General features: G+C 41.4%; 2 protein-coding genes across 2 annotated transcripts in view; one reads left to right on the top strand and one right to left on the bottom strand.

Annotated features, from left to right (window-relative positions):
• The window catches only part of dlx4b (distal-less homeobox 4b), a 3,707-nt gene extending 1,360 nt beyond the window's left edge, over positions 1-2,347 (top strand). Inside the window, exons 2-3 of the mRNA XM_013912979.1 lie at positions 169-401; positions 1,817-2,347. Of these exons, the coding sequence (XP_013768433.1) occupies positions 169-401; positions 1,817-2,074 (491 nt within the window). The 3' untranslated portion in view covers positions 2,075-2,347. The remainder of the gene's footprint in view (positions 1-168; positions 402-1,816) is intronic.
• Positions 2,348-7,851: 5,504 nt separating this feature from the next.
• On the bottom strand, positions 7,852-10,374 carry dlx3b (distal-less homeobox 3b). The gene is made up of 3 exons (XM_005721649.1): positions 9,871-10,374; positions 8,830-9,014; positions 7,852-8,545 (listed from the first exon to the last, which is right to left on the bottom strand). Exons 1-3 carry the CDS (start codon positions 10,211-10,213, stop codon positions 8,228-8,230), a joined length of 846 nt encoding a protein of 281 aa, XP_005721706.1. The 5' UTR covers positions 10,214-10,374; the 3' UTR covers positions 7,852-8,227.
• Between the last annotated feature and the right edge of the window lie 7,739 nt (positions 10,375-18,113).

The following is an 18,113-nucleotide window of genomic DNA, read 5'->3' as shown; positions in this document are numbered from 1 at the left end:
GAGACTACAATTTGTATGCATTACGGCTGTAAAACCGAACTACTCCTCTGGTCTTCGTGTTGGTTGCAACTGTAGGTTTTGCTCAGAGACCACGTTCAAAGCTTGTCCAATGGGACTTTTACGCTTTGGTTTGACGGATATGATGAAAACTCATAAATCGGACGTCTTCTTCTGCTCAAACTCTGTGCTCTGTGTTTCATCTTCAAGACCACGACAAGTCCTCTGTGATTGAAGGCAGAGACATTCGTCTAAATGGAAAAGGGAAGAAAATTCGCAAGCCTCGGACCATCTACTCCAGTCTGCAGCTGCAGGCTCTGCACCAGCGCTTCCAGCAGACACAGTATCTGGCCTTACCGGAGCGCGCAGACCTTGCGGCAAAGCTGGGGCTCACACAAACTCAGGTAGGCCTTAAACGCATCACTTTGCGAGGCTCTCTATCGTTTATGCACTGTATTAACTAATAACCGGATTATTTAGGAAGATGTAGTGAAAGCTAGAAATAGTCAATATGTTATGGTTAAAATGACTCCCTTGCAAAATTTCCACTCCTTGTATAGACTAATAATTTATATACAACAATTTTGAATCAGTGTGACTCATGGTAGACTGAATAAAATATATGTATTAGTGAAAGAGGATAGTGTTGGATATTATTGAAAAGAAATACTTGCAGCATTATCGAGGATCACAGCAATTTCATACCCCTATCCATTAATGCATTCCTTATTTACTTAATTTCTGGCTGTATCTCTTTTGTCATTTGCGGTCCTTGAAGTGTTTTTTGTGATCAGTGGCTGCAGTAGGAACAAAATTACCAAAAGGAGGAAAAATATATGCAAAAGCAGTGGTTGGCAGATGTTTTGCAGTAGTTTATTATAGAGCATTAAACCAGCCCCTAACAATGAGATATGCTTGTATTTATTCGTTTTTACGTACTTTTTTACGGTGTAGTTGTAAGTCTTTCAGTACCTATAGGCCACACAAGCACACATGCACACGCACTATAATAATTACACGCGTTTCCAAGACAAACAGGTGCACGTGTCAACTGACGCCCCTCGGATGGGACAAAAATGAGACCTTTGGATCACTTTTTTTTGTTTCAGTTGAGTTCTAAAGTTAAACGATTAAGTCGTCAGAGTTTTAAAATAGAAGATAAACAATATTATGAAATCCACCCTGTCATCTCAGCCGCCTCCTGCACTTTATTCTTAATCCCTGAACACTTCTCCCGACAATTATCTCCCAGTTGTTCTGCCATTCGTGTGGTTGTTGGTGCTGTTGTTGTTGCCTAGATATCCAGCGGGCTCTTTTGTGCTTTCTTTTTAAAAAAATGAATATTCACACCATTGTTCTCGGGTATAAAAATAGCCACCATGAACTGAACCCACAAACATTTTCGCTGACCTATCACGGCGCGTTTGGAGCCGCTTTTATTTCACAATTCTTTCAGTCCTGGCTTGTTGCTGTCACACTCATGCATCACTAGACTTATAAAACAGCGAACAATAAAAGGGCTTAGCTTTAATGGGTAACAAGTGGCACTCATCTGCAAGGCTGAATAGCTAACTGTGCGCCAAGATTAGGCCTGGGACTTGCAAAAACAACCCCAAAAGATGAGTTATTATGAGTTTTACTTTCTTTATTGCTCACAGTGTTCCCTTCGGGGTAGTTTATGATGAAAAGAGCACCGAGTTTAATGCGGGGGAAATATGCTAATAAAAAGAAAACGACAATTAGATTTCTTTTATATTGCTGCTGATTGTTAACTGCAGTGACAATTATGCCCATTTTCTCTTTTGTTCTCCCACTTTAGGTGAAAATATGGTTTCAAAATAAGCGCTCCAAGTACAAAAAGATCATGAAGCATGGCAGCGGATCAGAGGGAGAACATCTCCACGGCACCAGCTCCATCTCTCCCTGCTCGCCCGCATTGCCCCAGCTATGGGAGGTCTCTATGGCGAACAAAGGAGCCCCGGTCCATCCGAGCAGTTACATGAACACTTTCGGTCATTGGTATCCGAATCATCACCCTCATCATCAGGACGCGATGCACAGGCCTCAGATGATGTGAGTGGACAGTTTTTGGACACTTGAGTCCATCGGGCTGCACTGAACTTGCTGGTGCCTCCAGAGGCCTCCTCTCAGAACTGAGAGTTTAGGAGACCTTGTTTATATTCACTGTATTTTGTGTGTGTTTTGAATTTTAAAATTCTCACTACAAGAACTATTCAGGCATCAAAGAAAAAAAAGGGAGGGGCGTTATATCACTGCAAGCTCTTGTTGCAGGGTCTGACATCAGTGAAACGTGGGTTTGTGTGTGCAGTTTAAAAGACATTCTGGATAAAAGAACTTTTTTCAAATATACTGTGTCCGTGCGTCTGCTTTATTAGCCAGCAGTTAACCAGCTGTCACTTTATTGTCACTAAATGTCTTTGCTTAGGTTTCTTTATCTTCCCCTCACTTTCAGGTAATTTCAAAAGAAAGATGGAATTGCCGGTTCCTTAAAGAAGCCTGGATTAATAACAACCGGTGCTATGAGACACTGACAAACACAAGCTTAAACTCTTCAGAGCTTTCTGAGCATTGCACAGCTCGGCCTGTGATAATGCCTTGCGAGAATAAAAGCTGTCTTTTGTCCATCAACACTCCTGAACTGCGATTCACAAAAACCTGCGACCCTGCTTGAATTTCGACAGCCATTGTCAAAACACCTGGGGATTGATTTCTGTTAGACAAAAAGCAAATATCGGCCCTGGTATCTTTTTTCGGTTTCGTAGGCTGTTTTGGTTTTACCGTTTGGGTATGACTGGGCTCGATATAAATCGAAAGGAAGGCTGTTGCCTTACAGGAAAGCAGTTGTTTCCAGCTGAGACAAAAAAAGAGAGGGTGGCCACCTTTACGCACCGTGGCTGAGTTTTAACGTAACATTTCTGCACAGGATAAAAACTCTAAGACACGTGCTGTTCAAATGCTTTTATCTGAAAGCCAGTATTACAGCTAAAAATACCTTTAATATTATTCAAAAATAACATTTCACTGCATTTTTATTGCTTGTTTTGGGTGTTGGTTATAAAATGTGTTTAGTCTAAAAACACACAGTTGTATGCGTTTAAAGACGTTGAAGAGAATATCCACCATCCATCTTTTTTCATCACCAAAGTGGAGAGCGGAGATGACGTGCAAGAAAGCATTTTTACAATATTTCCCTTATTTTCCAGTGAGATCAAAAAGCAAACTCGCCCTATCATAATCAGATGATAAATGGCTGCTCTGTCCCGACAATAAACCTCGCCTGATTTATAGTCTTTTGAAATGATTTGCTAATTCTAGTGCTTAGACTGTTTAAACACGGAGAATTAGCTGTTTATACCTTTGCAAACAATCGGGGCTGATGCTCTTGATTAAATGGAGAGTTGATTTCTGCTTAATGAAGCTTAGAGAAACAGCCGGTGACTTCTTTTTGTCTTTTTCATTCATCACTCTGCTGCTTCAAACTGTCTGGCAAGCATTAGTTATCTTTTTTTCCTGATGTCACACTCAGGGTTTAAAAAAATAAAGTGAAGCCTTTTGGAAATATTTATCCTAAACTTGTGTTGCTATAAAGTACATTGCTGAAAATTCTGCATATTTTAGTTGTGTGGTGAAAGGATTTTCATGCCTCATGCTGAAGTAGAGAAGTTCCCAGAAAATGCATTCATAATAATCCAGACAGCCACCTTTCATAATTCTAAACAAAAGCTAAGTGAACTTCTAGCGGAGCACCTGGTAAAAACAAGCTTTAGTTGCAAAACAGCCTCTTTAGATACAAAAACATAAAATAACACCCATTTCTAGCTGCACGTCCACACCAAGTCACCAGAACACTCAGTCGCACAGCGTGCAATCAGCCCTGCCTTACCTAGTCAGAGAAGTGGCGCCTTGTTCAGGAGCTCTAAAGCCTTCTGTGGTGCTCCTGTGAAGAACAAAGCCACACCATAGCCCCGTGTTTTCGCTCCTCCGAGCTGATTTTCTCACATAACGACAAGCATTGTGTTTCATTAACATCTCCTTCTTTATATATATATACACCCTCGTGCCCTTTTCCTCATTCCTGATGATTATGTGCCTTGTTAAACATGCGGACCCAGGGAAGAAGAGGCGAGCATTGCTGAAGCAAGTGACGGGGCATCAGGGAAAATTATAGGCAATTTCACATCTCCAGATTAGAATAATGGGCTTGTGGAGTTGGACAGAGAAGAGTAGGACCTTTCAAACGGGGGGGCAATTATCATGCAGGCGGATTGAAGAGAAAGTGAAAAGACTCCTGGTGTAATAGACAGGCTAAAGAGGAGGGGGGTGGAAGCTGGGGTGGTGGGTTGAAGGGTAATGATAAAGCCAAGTCTGACTGTATCAGTGATGTGGATGGTCTGGGTTATCAGATACGAACTGTCTGATGGGTTTTAATTGCAGGATAGCAATAAGAGGGAAAATAGCTTGTTATTAAATCCCACTTGCTTTGAATGGGTGAATGGCATAGCAGGTCTCTGGGGTGATTATTGTTATTAACTTGAGTGATCTGACATCTCGGGTAATTGTGAGCAGCTTCCCTGTTAGAGAGAGTGAATGCATGATTTGGTTTCGTCTGAAGGAAGGCCTGGCTTACTCTGCGGCATGATGCACACAGAGTCTGGAGGGATTACAAACACAATGCAGGCAGAAAGGTATGTACACTGACTCACACTTAGATGCAGTGAATTCAATTCGAGCATGCCTGTGTTATCATAAATGAAAGTGTGGGAAAATATAGTTTCCTTTTCTCCTTTTCAGCATTTGACAGTCTTTAAATCCTGAGCTTTAATTTATAGGCCAAGGTAAGATGCACAAAGGTCTCCTCGTGGCTTCATCGGGTTGTGACGACTGGCTGTGAAGCATCAACACACAGCCCGGCCCAGCCATGGCCTGAGGTCAGGCAGGGTTCACAAGTCCACAGCTGTCAAGAATGCCTTTCTCCCATCATTTCGTCCACGTTTGCAGCAAAATGGAGAGCATGAGTGATCCTAATGCAGCCAAGGCCCAGCCCATGCAGGGACTCAGTGCAGGACAGCTGCTGAGAGTCTTTCCATGGATACATTTGAGTTGCCGACCTCCGCATCAACCCGTTTTGCTGCACCCTGGGGACAAGTGCTGACACCACACTGTTGATTGTTGCAGTGGGAAAAAGGAGAAGAAGGGTTACAGGGGCCTGAGCAACAGCTCTATTTAGGGTGCTGTGATGTCGTGCCATGCAGGATCACATTCAAGTTCAACAGTTCACCTCCACCTCCGTGGCTACTTACACTTGTTGATGTTTAGGCATGACATACATCGACATGTCCTACAGCCCACACACACAAGTGCACAAATGTTTCCCCTGACAGCTACGGCCGAGGCCCACACACGCTGAGGGAGCCGCTGAAGGGAGGTCACATGTGTTCTTGATGAGATTTCATTGATATTAAAAGGCAATAGTAATCATATTGCTTTTGTCAAATCAGCACAGGGCACCGACATGATGACTGAAGCCATAGGCAACTGGTGTTGGGTTCAGAGAAATAAGCCAAGAAGACATTAGGGAAACAGAACTGGGAGCTGTGATACATTTCACTGTTTACAGCAGAATTATGAGAGAATGTGTGTGAAGTCTGGCAGAAACTTTGAGGATAAACGTAATCTCTAAACACACTACAAAGGGTGTGGAAAAACACTTGGTTTTTATTACAGCTTAATGACAATAACGTGGGAAATATATCCAATATTTTAAAGTATAAACTCTTTTTCTACAGCCCAATACTTATTATTATAGCTGCCATTATATTTCTTAATATCCCTCAGATTTGCATTATGTGTGTCAATATAGCTGTGTATGTTTTTATTCTTTTTTAATAAAAAATTAAATGTAAAATAATTAAACAATTTGAAAACATAGTTTATATCGAACAACAACAACAACAACAACAACAATATAATAATAATAATTATTATTATTATTATTATTGTTTTATCCCTACAAGTTTTTCTGATTACTGATTATTATTAATAATAATAATGATTATTATTATTTTAGTTTAAAGCTCTTTTCTTATTGTAATTTGCGTTAATGTACTCTTTTCCAATATTGCACTTTGAGATTTACGTTTGGCTAATATAGCTACATTATCCAAGGTTTAATTTCCTAACATAAAACTATTTATTAATTAGAAACGAGAATTATTTTTTTAAAGCTGATATCAGTATTAAGCCTTATTGAAATATTTTTTTTTATTCCTGTCTCAGGTAAATTGAGAAATCAGCGAAATTATTTAGGGAAACCCGACATCATGTTGCAGTGAAGTTTCATATATTAACAGCTCCACTCATGGGGGCATACCATTCTTGTTACTAGAAGCAGTATAAAAGGTTATAAACCTCTCACACCCTTAGCCCCTGCCCCACCCTACGTTTTCGCTCAGTGCGTAATGGCGCTTTGGTGGTCCATGTGGATAAGCTCGCCATTAGCGGCTCTCCATCATGTCAGTTTTGGGCTGCATATTTAATAACGCAAGGTTTATGTGGCCAAACCGAGGTTATTGTCCACTGTCATTATTTATTAGCTGACGCAAGGGTCGAGGCTGGGGAAGGGGGTGGTGTGTAGTGGGGAAAGCTGTTTTTTTTCTTCTTCTTCTTTTCCTGTGACAGCCTTATTGTAGCTGTCACAACAGTCGCTGTCGTGTTTATGAAGCGTCTCTCAGGTGATTCATATAGGTGTTTTCCCCCAGCTTTTGTGAGCGCGCACACAGCCTGTTTTATGTTATCACCTGGGAAAGCCCTTTTGTGAGATTTAAAAAAAAGTGTCTTTTATATCACTGTGTGAATGACGGTAGCGAAGGCGAGGAAATCTAGTCTGCCAACGCAAAGGGAATGAATAAACCTTTAAACGGGTGCGCGCTCTCCCCCACACACACAAACGCGCTTGTGTTTTGTCGTACCTTCAATATTTGGCACTGTTTTCTTCCATTCTTATGCGCGTTCATACGTGCGTGGGAGATTCCCCTCGGAACAGTCTTGCTTCACCTAACCACCCCGCTCCCTCCCCCACTAACACACATACACACTGAACTCTTTCTTGTTATCTGGCAGCAGAATCGTAATAAAACTGAGTGACTCCAATGTGTCTACACGTCAGCGCGCCACTAAATCCCAAGAAAGCCGCACTGTACCTGCGCCTGTAACAGCAGACGCCTCTCGGCACAGATGTTGGCACTGGCCAGTTTAGAAGTTGAAATAAAGTTACGTAAAATATATATAGTAAATATATTAAATATACATTTAAAGCATAGGCCACCGCTTGCATATTTGTTGTTTTTTACAAATGTCCGTGTAAGCTGTAATTATAATGTCTGCTTCCAGTGCAAATAAATCTTCCACAGTTCAATCCAGTTCAAACTGGTTTGAAAATGCGTCGCAGTTTAAGGTGACATAAACTGAAAACACTGAGATGTGTGCACGGTTTTCCAGTGCGTCTCTCGACAGGCTCTTTATGAAAGGGGCTTCACACACCACGTACAATTAACACCTTTATTCAATTGACAGGAAGGCAACAAGTGGACTAATTACATGAATATAAAAAAAACAAAAAACAAAGAAGGTTGTTGAAAGCACCACAGTGCAGTCGTTCCGTTTGAACAAATATGATCATAGTGGTTCTGCATATAAACACATATTTACAGCCTTCGACATTTTGTACAAATCCATATAAATATGACCTGAGTTGTTTTGAGCGCTCTCTACAAACCCACAAGATTTGATGTAGCATGGATCAACCGCACAGTTTTCTTTTTTGTTTTGTTTTTCTGTTTTTCTTTTTGCTATTATTCGGTTTGTGTATAGGCATCTTATTTATTTAAAAAAAAAACTTGCATATTTACCATTTATTCATTTACAAAAGAAGGTAAGGAAAAAACTGAAGCGATAAATAATTTAAAAACACGCCAGATGTCCGTTAAATATGCTGCCACAAGTGATCAGAAATCCCTTATGTGCTTTTGTGAATGGAAACCCAGTTCTGAAACATTCTTGATCATCTAAAAAAAAAACCAACAAAAAAAACACAGCAATGTTTCATCTCAGGTTTGTCTCCCGGTCCAGTCATCGTTTTCTCTGCAGAGTCATTGTGGAGAGACCTCGTTTGAAATAAAACCGAAGACAGAAATCTGCTCTTGAGTCAGTGTTAATAAACAGCTCCCACGCTTTGCTGCGGGACTGGGTGGTGCACGGCTCCCGGGTGTTGTAGGTGTGATCCCTGCTGGTACCAGTGGTTATTATAATCCTCCAGGTACGGCGGCGATGAACTGTGCGTCGGCTGCGGCACCTGAGGTCTGCTGATCGGGGTGTTCTGAGGGGTGCTGCTGTTGTCCCAGACAGCGGGCGATGGCGGGGAGTTGCAGGCCATGGAGTCGCTGGCATTGGGGCTGTGCTCCAAGGGAACCTCGCCGTTTTTGTACAGCTTCTTGAACTTGGATCTCCGGTTCTGGAACCAGATCTTGACCTACGAATCAGAGGATCAGCATTAACTGTTATGTTAAAATGTTTGTGATGATTCTAGTTTATTCAAAGAGTGTTTAACTTCAGGATAGCAGCGCATTTAATTGTTAATCGTTTACCTAAATTAGGGATATCCAGTGCAGACACAAAAAGCATATATGCTGTGCGTAATTACGCACCAGGGTGTTATTAAAGGTTAAAGTATTGGCCATACTGGGGAAACCCTGATTCACGTGACTTTAAAGCGCTGATCAGTTGGAAAATGTGAGGTGTTTACAGGTGGCTTACCTGCGTCTGAGTGAGGCCAAGCTGAGCCGCCAGCTCCGCTCTTTCAGGCAGGGCGAGGTATTGTGCCTTCTGGAAGCGTCTCTGCAGAGCAGCAAGCTGGTAGCTAGAGTAGATCGTCCTCGGCTTGCGAATCTTTTTCGGCTTTCCATTTACCATACGAACCTCCGGCTCTGGCTCCTCTTTCACTGCAAATAAATAAATACATACACACATAAATAAATAAATATTGATCACTGAATAAAACTTCGAACGGCCTCAAAGGCTTAATAAACATGAAACACCAGGTAAATAAAATTTAAAAAACAAACAAACAAAACGGTAGCAGTCTCACGGTAGTAAGACATTTGGCGATATGGGAATTTAGCCAGGGAGGGGGAAAAACAACAACTGAGAATAATTTTCCTAAATCAAAATAATAATAATAAAAATCTCCTCAGTTGAAAACACAAGTATGGCACTTTAGTAAGAACATCGGAGGCAAAGAAGGAAACCAAATTGTAACTGTTCACGCTTTAAAAAAAATATTTTTGTCTAAACTTGCATTTTACTTCAAAGGTTAAACGTTGGTAACATTAAAATTTATGAAGTGAATATATTACCATCTAACCCTTACCAGTTTATGCATACCTATTAATTGCTGTTTCAGTCCAGGGTAGGCAATTATAACACCACAGTAGCATAAAACGGCACACTACCACTGGACAAATGTTATCTTTTACGCATGACTGCACAAGAAATAAAATAATCAGTGAGCACCACGTTGCTTTTATATTTGTAATACTTTTATGTTTGGATTACTTGGATATCTACCAATTGTTATCAAATCAAAATGACAAAATGTGCGCCAAGTTGGCATTCAAATAGGAAATAAAGTTTATAATGAAATGTAACTTGCTATGAGGGATACCTCTTTTTAAAAAATGCCCAACCAGATCATGCAAGAGGGAAACAAGTGATTAGATTTAAAGTTGGCGTAGATCACATTATGCACACTGGAGATATACAAAACAAAACACAGCCTGTGATTATCTCTTCATTTACCTGAGCCCGGAGGTGAAGCTTGCAGGTGATCTCTGTTGTAATGTCCGTACTGTCTGTAGCCATTCGTGTATGGGTATTCGGATTTGGTGGCGTACGCTCCAGCAGCTCCCATTCCGTTCAGATTAAACTGGTGATGGTAAGAGTTCATGGGCTGCCCGTACGGCTGACTCTGATAATATTCATGATGGCCGTGGGCCGTCTGTCCACTGTAGTAGCCCATGTCCGTCACGGACGACTCGGGCAGAGTAGGGGAGTCCTTGGAGTTCGGATGGCAACTCATAGATCCTGGGAGATCGGTCAAAATACTCGCAATCTTCTTCTCGTACGTCTGTCCGGCGCTCATTGTGAAAGCAGTCCCCCCAGAATAAAGAAAGTCCACTGGTGGATCCTTTCTTCTGCGGATTGTGCAAAGCAAATTCGCGACGCAGAACTGCTGTGTGCGCGCTCTTTGAACGCACGACTGTGATGAGCCTATAGTCCACTGAAACTCTTCCAGCTGCAGAAACTTGGTTGTGGCATTGCTCTGCCCCTGTGACACAGTTTTAAAGAACTGAGCTAGTGCTGGCTTCCTATTGGTTCCACTGCCCCCTCTCCTCCTCCTCCTTTGCGCTCCGGGCGAAGCCTTGGCGAAAGCCAGCCTTTAGCTAAGAGCGCATATGTGCACACATAGCCCATTGCCCCGAGTTTTTTCGTTCCCTTTACATTTGAATTTACTTGTTCACGTGTGAAACGTGAAGTAATGCATTTAGAGACTGTGTTCAAACTTAAACCAAAGGCCCGGTTTTCTCCCCAATTGCTCTACAGGCTGCATAGTGGGGTCGTGGTGCTTCAACACAAAAGTAGCCCAGAGCTTTTCTAAAGACTAATCCTTCAGCCAGGTCGTCTCCTCAATGTTTTATGCAATGTTTTCGTAACAGTACCAAGAGATCAGACATTGCTCAGCATGTTGAAAAGCTGCATACCCGTCTCCCACAGACTCCTATTGTCATTTAAAGGTGTTGGCGGACGGCGGACTTTACGTGAAAGAGATGCAGCAAATAGATAAAAGACTCGTTCAACTGATAATGCCTACGGCTGAATTCCTCCACACTGTCCGTGTTTTGCTTTTTGTAAATGCAAATTCCACCAACACTGTTTAAGATGACGGTTAAGAACTGCGCTGTACCAGTTCATAACAGTCTTTAGATAATATTAGAGGTAAAACTGTAGTTTTATTATATAATGTTTTTTATTCTAATATTATCAATGATTAAAATCCGTCCCTTCTCACTTATACAACTTTTCATTATAATTTTCATTGTGTTTCTCTTGGCTTAGGTCTCTCCTGATGAAATCACAGTGCACAGCGCCCCCTGCTGTGCGAGATTGCAAATGTATCTTTCATTTTCTTCCTGCAAGAAGGAAAACCGGCTTCATACAGTTAAAGGTGTACGAAGATTGTTTTTCTATCTACAGCTTAAAATTAAAAATTTGAATGAGCAACTTTCATAGACTCACTATTAAAGATTATTTAAAAACTTTTCAAGTGAAGCTTCTGATTTGCTTTTATGCAACTCTCTAGATTCTCATGTGTTGTGAACTGCCGCCCTCTTTAGGTAAATTCCTGCAGCGCCGCTCTGTAGTTTCAAAAGTTCTGTTCACGAAATTTTAAATAAGACAAATTTAAAGGAGATACCCGGTTGGTGCTAAAATTTGATCTCGTGTTAGAACCAAAGTTAAAATAACTCTAAAAGAAGAGGTCTAAATGTTTAAATGGCAATGACACAATTGATTTATTTAATTTGCACTAATGGGAGTGTAATGTTTGGTAAACCCTTTTTAATAATTATTTATGACAAGTGAGAAAAAAGTCTGACTAATATTTGCCTACATTTGTGGAAGCCTATAACCTGATATTGTAATTTCAGAGACATTAAGATAACACCAACCCTTTCGATAAACATAAATCAGTCATGAAGCGTAACATCTGCTCAGAACCTCGGTATCATCTTTAACCAGTATCTGGATTTTGTATCTCACATCTCAAAGCCCATCCAGTCTTTTTTTTCCCTTCACCTTATAAATATTGCAAATTGCAAAAAATCAAATCTTTACTGTAATTTATCCGAAACTTTTAGTACACGCTTTAATTTTCTCCTTTCATGAAAGATGAAGAGACCTTTCATTCTCGCATCTCTTCACTGGCTTCCCGTGAAAATCAGAATCCACTTTAAATCATTTGAACATATAAAGCACTGCATGGACAGCACCTGCTATATAGCATGTCATGATGTGCCAGATGTTTTCAAATTGGTGCAAAGTCTAGGCTGCAGGCAGACCAGTTCAGCACCCAAACTCCTCCCACTAAGCTGTGCTGTTGTTATAGATGCAGTGTGGAGTTTAACATCATCTTGCTCAAATACTCAAAGCCTTCTCTGATAAAAATCTTACAGGGATGGAGAATGTATTGCTGTAAAACCTGAATATGCCTTTCAGCAGTAACGGTACCCTTCCAGATGTGCAAGCTGCCAACTCCATAGGCAGCTCCATACTGTCAGAGATGCTTTTGAACTGGGCAGTGATAACAAGCTACAGAGTCTCTCTTCTCTTTAGTCCAGCAGACACAGCATCTGTGTTTTCCAAAAAGAATTTCAAATTTCAATTTTTGTCTGATCACAGAATAGTTTTCTACTTTGCCTCTGTTCATTTGAAATAACTGGAACATGCTCACATGTGGCTTCTTCTTTGTATGATAGCGTTGTATAGGTATGGCACAAAGAGCTTTGCCCAGAAGACAGTCATTTCTGGAAGTGTTCCTGAGCTCATTCACTGACTTCCACGGCATTTTAATCCAGTGTCACCCGATGGTCTCAAGACCATGAGCATCAAATATTGATTTAGAATAGAATGGAATAATCCTTCAATTGTCCTACTGGCGGAAATTTGGTTGTAACAGCAGCAAAAAAATACAAACACAAACAGAAACAGAACAGGACATAGAACAGAAGCACACAATTTTTTTTACATATTTACATCATGGACAATAGTTACCAAAACAGTACTGTACAGTTATTAAAATTCAAGTACAGATAAGTGTCAAAACCGAGTTGTAGTGTGCAAACAGAGCAGGATACTGAAATATGTTTAAACAGTTAAGAATATTTAGAATAATTAGAAAAGTACAGATTGTGTATTGTTTTGGTTATTAAAAAGTAGACCTGTAACTTCCAATGAGTTAGTATATATAAACTAAGAAACGTAATGTGCAATTTATAACAGTAGTAGTTGTTCAGTTGATTAGTGCAAATTACAGCGCTTATGTAAACATCTATGTTTGTTGGGAGCAGTTTTGACAGTCCGACAGCTGCAGGGAGGAAGGACCTGTGGAAACATTCCTTCATGCATCGAGGATGCAGCAGTCTGTCACTGAAGGAGCTCTGCAGTTCAGCAACATTTACATGCATGGGGTGGGAGACTCTGTCCATCAGAGATGTTATTTTGTCCAGAGTCCTTCTGTCTCCCACCACCTGCACTGGATCCAGGGTGCATCCCAGAATAGAGCTGGCCTTCCTAATGAGTTTATCCAACCTCTTCCTCTCAACTGCCAATAAACTGCTGCTCCAACATACGACAGTGTAAAAAATGACGGATGCCACCACAGAGTCATAGAATGTCTCTAGAAGCGCTCCCTGGACTCCAAATGACCTCAACCGCCTCAGCAGGTAGTCTGCTCTGACCCTTCCTGTAAAGAGCATTAGTGTTGTGGTTCCAGTTCAGTGTATTATTCAGGTGAACACCCAGATACCTATAAGAGTCCACTATCTCAATGTCCACTCGCTGGATGTTCACCGGTGTCAGTGTGGTGGGTCTGCGTCTCCGGATGTCCTCCACCAACTCCTTGGTTTTCCTGGCGTTGATCAGCAGGTGTTTCTGCTGGCACCAGTCCACAAAGTCCACAGTCCACTATCTATATCTGAGTCGTCCTCACCTGTGATGAGGCCAACTATGGCAGAGTCGTCAGAGAACTTCTGTAGGTGGCAGCGTGGGGAGTTGATGGAGAAGTCTGCAGTGTAGAGAGTGAAGAAGAACAGTGCCAACAGACCAGCATATCAGAGACACAGCCCTGTGTCCTCATGTACTGTGGGCATCCTGTGAGGTAGTCCAGTATTCACTGGGACATGTGGTGGTCCACTCCTGATAGCTCCAGCTTGTCCCTCAGAAATCGAGGGTGGATGGTGTTGAAAGCACTGGAGAAATCAAAGAACATGATCCTCACAGTGCTGCCAGGCTTCTCCGGGTGAGTCAGAGCTCGGTGCAGGAGGCTGATGATGGCGTCCTCCGCCCTGATGCCAGGCTGGTAAGCAAACTGCAGTGGATCCAATGAAGACCTCACCAGGGGGCGCAGATGGCTTAGAACCAACCTCTCGAGGGTCTTCATCAGATGTGATGTCAGGGCTACCGGCCTGTAGCTGCTGAGGTCTTTGGGATGGAGGTCTTTGGTACCAGTACATTACGGCATTCAGTATGGCGTACATGCATGTACTATGCAACCACCAACTTACTTTATTAAAACTCATTTTCTGTCCTTGCCCTTTCAGACCTCACACGTTGTCTGTTTATATTTTTCACCTACTGATTTGCATTATTTATGCTCACCGGTCACAACTCATCTTTGAGTAGATGAGTCCATCTCTGGTCCATCACATACCTCAGGTGTCTTACTGGCTTGAGATCTGGTGACAGTGGTGCCCATTTGAGTGCAGTGAACTAACTCTCATTTTCAAGAAGCCAGTTTGAGATGACCTGAGCGTTGTCACAAACACATTATGCTGCTGGAAACAGCTGTCAGAAGATGGGTACTCTGTGGTCATAAAGTGATCCACATGGCTGTGTTGTAGGTGTTGTCTATGCCAAATTGTGACCCTGTAAATGTTGCAGCAGAAATCATCAGTCCAGGACACATTTTCCCAATGTTCTGTTTGGTGAGCCAAGCCAAAGTGTAGCCTCAGGAGTGGTCAACCAGTGTGTTCCTCTGCTGCTGTAACCCATCTTCTTTAATGTGATGTGTGTTCATAGATGCTCTTATCCATACCTTGCTTGTAACAAGTGACTCTACGAGTTTTACCTTGAGAAAAATGTCATTTGTTTGCCTTTCGAAAGCAAAGAAATAGAATGAAATTAATAAGCGACAACATTTGACATATGGAAGTTCCAGTGTTGTTGTGAAACAGATGTTGTAATACTACAGAGTTACCAGTAGATGGTGCAAATGTTGTAAAAGTCATTAAAGCTAGTTTCTTTATCTCAGGGCACATGCACGTTTGAATATACAATCATTTGTCAGAGTACTATGTATAACCAGATAACACTGTCCTCCAATAAATCCCATTTTTCATGAATTCAAATATATGGTATTTTTGGAGAATAACCAGCGACGCCAAATTGTTTTGCAGAAGGGTGCTTTAACAATTTAGCCTGTATTCACCATTCACCTGTATTTACATTATTTGAATGGACAAAACACTAAAAGTCAGTTTGGGTTTTTCCCCTCATATTTCAACAGCAAAATGGCCACACGGTTGAATTAATACACATCTTAAAACAAAGTTGGTTAATAAAACAGTCAAAATACTGTTTTATTAAAGTCCCATTAGACTCCATTAATTTGAACTGGATTTATCTTTTAAAGTTTAAGCTAAGCTCTCTGTCATATCAGACATGGGACCTTCTAATATTAGTGGAAAAAAGGGCTTCAGGCTGAGTGCAGAACAACTGATGCTGGACTGTTAAAAGCCATTTGTGTTTTGAATGTGATACTGACTATACTGTTACTTGCTAGTGCTGATCCCCCACACCCCAAGAACTCCTACATTTCTAGTTTTGCATGTCCAGTTCCACATATTGCTGCAGAAGCCAGTCATAAATGCGTGTAAGAGTCTGTGTCGATAATCTTTTGGTCAAATGAACTTCTCAGCAAGTAAGCTGATCAAACCCTCCCAACACGGTAACATGAGACAGCATTCAGGGTCCTGTTTTGTACTTTTCTAATGCAGTGTGTAAAAGTGGAACAACTGGCTTTGGGCCAACACAGGACAAAAGCTCAGACCTTTCAGGGAGAAAACCCTGCAATTATTGACTGGGTTCAGCCTGATTGTTGTCGACCTTTAAAAAAAAAAAAAAGTACCTCTTGTACTGTACCTTACAAATGAAGCAATTTTCCTCCAGAGAAAGCAATTTTTCCCATTTTAAACTTTTAAAACAGAGTCATCAGTGTGATTAAAGGACAAATACTACAGACAGCGACCCTCGCATATGACACATGAAGCGGGGATCAGAGGTAGTTGACCTTTTTTTTTCTCAGCACCTAGATAAGATAAAGATTGCTGTACTGCACTTATCAAAGTTTAATTCCAAGTATAAGTATTCCTTGTGTGTCTTGTCCCACCTCTTCTCTGGTTTTTGATTTTCAAAACACCACCTTCGCACTCCAGAGTGAAATGAGTGTCCCTCAAAACTAGGAAGCCCTCGGGACAAATGTTTTACATTCCTTCTTTCTTTAACATTTCAGAAAGAATAACAGAACGGCACTTTTCACGCAGAAATGGCACATTTATGCATGCGCTTACTACCAACTCTTACAGCAACTCTGAGTGTCATATTTACAGCCTACACACATAAATTAAACAAAGGGACCCCCCATCAGTAATGTGCACGTGGTCCTACGTACACACACCTACATCGAGGAGGATGTTTAGACCTTAATTACGCCGAGTCTGTGTTGCCAGAGAAACAAGCTTATTGCTTCCTACGCCCCCGCAACAATCAGCGCAATTTTATCTGCCTTTGAAAACTTCAAGGCAGCAGCGCAGAGCTCCCGGAGATAATGAAGTGCCCGGTTTGTGCTGATCTGACTGAATGGCCAGCTCCCTCAGGGAGTCAGAGCACTCTCATGAGTGGGAGACGTGGAAGTCTATTAAATGCTATCTCATTCGCGTATCTTCTTTTAGTTCTGATTAGAGATAAAAAGGAAAGTCAAGGACTTTCTGACATCTACATGATGTAGGCCTGTGCACACAGGCAGAGAAAATCACCTGAATCTTTAAACTTCAACTTCTTTTTGTGAAAGATAACTATACATAGTCTGCAATATGCATTACCCAAGCAAGACTTAGTATAAATGCTCAAAGGGAAACTCAAGGTCATCGGAAAGCTACTACAATCATTGGCTTCCCCTGAAACTGGCAGACAGTTTCAGGGCTCCCATCCCTGAGCTTAAAATACTTGACTTGATCTGGGACCTTTTTTGGAACAAATGATCGCTCCAGCTTCCCAGTGGTGTTGTAAGTTGGCTTGGTTACACGGAACTGAAGCTGTTCTCAGGCTTCCTCACACCACAGCAGCGTGCTATGTGCAAAGATTTGTGTACACGTGTGTGCTGTATACTGAAGTGGACCAGAGGAAAGAGCCCAGGTATGTGTTCCCAGGGGTCCACAGCTGCCCGTTGAGCTAATGGAAGACATATGTGGCCAGAAGTTAAAGGGCATACTCCGTTTCTCTAAATACACACACACACACACACACACACACACACACACACACACACACACACACACACACACACACACACACACACACACACACACGTTAACATATCCAAAACACCTACTAAAGTTAAATGCTCCTCTGCAGGATGTCTTCCACCCACACTGGGTTCTTCCTGTGGGCTAAAAGTCAGAATTGATCCACAGCTATTGGCCATCTGCTTGTTTTAATGGAGCACTAATGACACTTGTCTCTCTGCCGTCACGCTAAGGAGGAAACCCACTTCCTTTGAACATCTGTCTTTGTTCTTCTAGCATCATCTCCTATTCTGCATTGTTACATATTGTTAATTTATGTTTTTTATTGTTATTTTACTTGTCACTGTTATTGTGTTGATATATAATCAAACTGTGCTAATGGATAATTTTGAGCAAAAGATAATGGGCCAAAAATAAGTACTAATGTTTTTTTGTTTTTGTTTTTGTTTTTTTGTTTTTCAGTAAAAAAGTTCTGAGCTCTTAAAATCCAAGTGATAACCTCTGGGGCTGAAAAATGAAGCCAGCATTAAAATGCCAAATGGTTTACTGAGTGGACCTCTGAGACTGACTCTGTCCCCACAGAGTACCACGTTAAAAGGCCAAACTTTAGAGCAGGAATAGACATGTTTATAGCCTAGTACCAAAATAGCTTTATTTTCTGAAGCTAAATTCCCCCATTTCATA

Source organism: Pundamilia nyererei, unplaced genomic scaffold (assembly GCF_000239375.1).
Source record: "Pundamilia nyererei isolate P.nyererei 1_Seehausen unplaced genomic scaffold, PunNye1.0 scaffold00005, whole genome shotgun sequence".
NCBI lineage: Eukaryota > Metazoa > Chordata > Actinopteri > Cichliformes > Cichlidae > Pundamilia > Pundamilia nyererei.
Note: the sequence above shows the minus strand (reverse complement) of the source record. Positions and strands in the feature narration are given on the sequence as shown.

Excerpts from the sequence above, each read along its gene's own strand:
- dlx3b (XM_005721649.1), bottom strand. The coding sequence starts at position 10,213 with ATGAGCGCCGGACAGACGTACGAGAAGAAGATTGCGAGTATTTTGACC. Across the intron at positions 9,015-9,870 it reads AGCTTCACCTCCGGGCTCAG|TGAAAGAGGAGCCAGAGCCG; the intron begins GTAAATGAAGAG and ends ATTTATTTGCAG. Across the intron at positions 8,546-8,829 it reads TTGGCCTCACTCAGACGCAG|GTCAAGATCTGGTTCCAGAA; the intron begins GTAAGCCACCTG and ends TCTGATTCGTAG.